At 39.0% G+C, this 2,578-nt stretch overlaps 1 protein-coding gene across 1 annotated transcript in view; it reads left to right on the top strand.

Annotated features, from left to right (window-relative positions):
* Positions 1-339: 339 nt before the first annotated feature.
* bcl6aa (BCL6A transcription repressor a) overlaps positions 340-2,578 on the top strand; it is a 63,256-nt gene continuing 61,017 nt past the window's right edge. Inside the window, exon 1 of the mRNA XM_029695389.1 lies at positions 340-444. Coding sequence (XP_029551249.1) covers positions 417-444 — 28 coding nt within the window. The 5' untranslated portion in view covers positions 340-416. The remainder of the gene's footprint in view (positions 445-2,578) is intronic.

The following is a 2,578-nucleotide window of genomic DNA, read 5'->3' on the forward strand; positions in this document are numbered from 1 at the left end:
TTCCTTCTGCCACCAGGACAGACAGCTGTGTCCTCCAAGCCCTACATGCCACTCAGCAAGGTTTGAGCCCCAATCTTACATCCCGTTTAGTTTCTGCATGATCCAAGCCTTTTTCCGCTGCGCTGTCAGAGCATCATCCCTCTTTGCTTCTCGTTGAACCCAGGATATCTTCTCTTCCTCAGCACAACAGCTAACTGAGCTCTGCGGCTGAGAGACTAGCAGTCCTGTCCTGTCCGATCCTGTCTGGTCCAGTCCAGTCCTGTCCGGTCGTGTCCTGTCTCTCTGTAGACATTTGAACTCAGACCAAAGGTCTTCTTCTTCTTCTTCAACTTCCAGAACTCAGCCAGCCCTGAAGTCAGGGTTCCACTGCAATAAACACCTTCTCTTCTGATTGACACCTCATCTCAGTTCCCAGCATGCCTCACTCCTTCCAGCAGAAGCAAGGTGAGAAGCTTTCCTCTAGTCGTTTGATGTAATATCTCCTCTCTGCTGACATCTCAATGATTTACTTAGGATCTGATTGAGGACATATTTAGCCATCTTCTTTCCTCTTCAAATAAAGACATTTTATTTCAGTGAGAGATGGGCACTAAATTGTGTAGATGAGAAACAAACAAGACATTGTTGTTTCTTATCAAAGAAACTCACGCAACACGTGGAGACATTATGGATCACTATTCAATAGAGAGATGAAATTCATTTACATTTAGCAAAAGGTTACAACAAAAAATATACATTATGCACTTGATGTGGTTCTAAATACATTAGAGGTTTATGTTTTAGTGTGTATGTGTGCTTGTGCGTGTGTGTGTGTGTGTGTGTTTGTGTGTGTGCTTCTGTGTGTGTGTGTGTGTGTGTGTACACTATATGTGTGTTTATGCATGCATGCAAACGTGAGTGTGCGTGTCCATATTGTGTTTCAGCCCAGTGGGAATATAAAGATCCATTGATCCCTTATCGATCAGTTAGTCTTTGAGAGAACCAATCTGCAGTGTTGTTATTGAAACAACTTGGTTTTACTCCAAATAAGTGTAAATAGCAATTATCTATTCATTTCACACCTTCTGCATTTTAAATTTAATTATATATATTTTTTTTAAAATCTGTGCGTCATTTTCTTATTCAAGAAAAATGTCAGTTATCATTTTTTGGTTTTTCATTCGTGTTGGTCTTTTGAGTGATGTGTTATACAATGAATGCACCTGAACCACAGAACTTAATGGTTTGTTTAAAGAAAGCACAAACGTCCACCAGTGTGTCACTCCACCTGGTCACATTCATTTGTACTACGATGAGACACTGTAGGAGGGGAGCAACAAATATCAGCAGGACATTCAATACTTACATCTGTTACAATACAACTGTTTTACTCTCTGAAGGGTAATTCCTACTGTAAAATTGTATTTATTTTTTCTTTATATAAAATATTCGGAAGGTATCGCATTCTGGTACATAGTAATTCACATTAATTGAACCCGAGCATCTTTTAACTTTATCTTCTGTGTTTAAGATCTGCATAGATCTGGTGAAGAAAGTAAATAAATATTGAATGTTGTTCTCTAAAAGCAAAATAATGTGCACTTCATTTTAATGTGGACATTGAATTGAGGGCACAGTATTCAAGCTTTTCTGTATTCAGCTCCCGAGTGGCGCAGCGGTCTAAGGCACTGCATCTCAACGCTAGACACGTCACTAAAGACACCCTGGTTTGAATCCAGGCTGTATCACAACCGGCTGTGATTGGGAGTCACATAGGGCGGCGCACAATTGGCCCAGCGTTGTCCGGGTTTGGCCGGGGAAGGCCGTCATTGTAAATAAGACTTTGGTTCTTAACTGACTTGCCTAGTTAAATAAAGGTTAACATTTTAGTCATTTAGCAGACACTCTTATCCAGAGCAACTTACAGTAGTGGATGCATACATTTCATACATTTTTTTTTTTTTTTTGTACTGGCCCACCATGGGAATTGAACCCACAACCCTGGCGTTGCAAACACCATGCTCTACCAACTGAGCCACAGGGAAACTGACATTTTTTACTTTTTTTAATGCCATATTAATATTTGAGACTCTTCCTAGTATGTTTGTCAGTCTGTCACAACAGGTAAGTCTTTCATTACAGACACAAAAACATTTGGACAAAGTGCTGCAGACCTTATCCTGATACAAAAATGATTTTGTGTAAAGTTAAACGAAAAATGTTATGAATCAAGGTTCACTCAAATGCAACCATGATCTTTTATGCAATTCATATTTCATATCAAACCTTATTCTTCCTCTTTTAAAATACATATCAGAACTTGATCTTTAGGGTATTAATTCTTGACTAAACTATTTGATTACACATAAATAGTAAATTTAACTTTATTTGACTCTAAAATACACTTTAGTGAAATTGTTGTACTGGTGTGGGTGACCTGTTTATTTTTTTACTTCAGAGGAATAATTAGTGTCTAGTGAAAGTGAAATACAGATACGATCAGAGGAATAGACAGTGAAATATCTCTGAGGAAGCACAGCTCCCGCTCAGCCCAGTCAAAACTGTTCGCTGCTCTGGCACCCCAATGGTGGAACAAGCT

This window comes from Salmo trutta, chromosome 17 (genome assembly GCF_901001165.1).
Source record: "Salmo trutta chromosome 17, fSalTru1.1, whole genome shotgun sequence".
NCBI lineage: Eukaryota > Metazoa > Chordata > Actinopteri > Salmoniformes > Salmonidae > Salmo > Salmo trutta.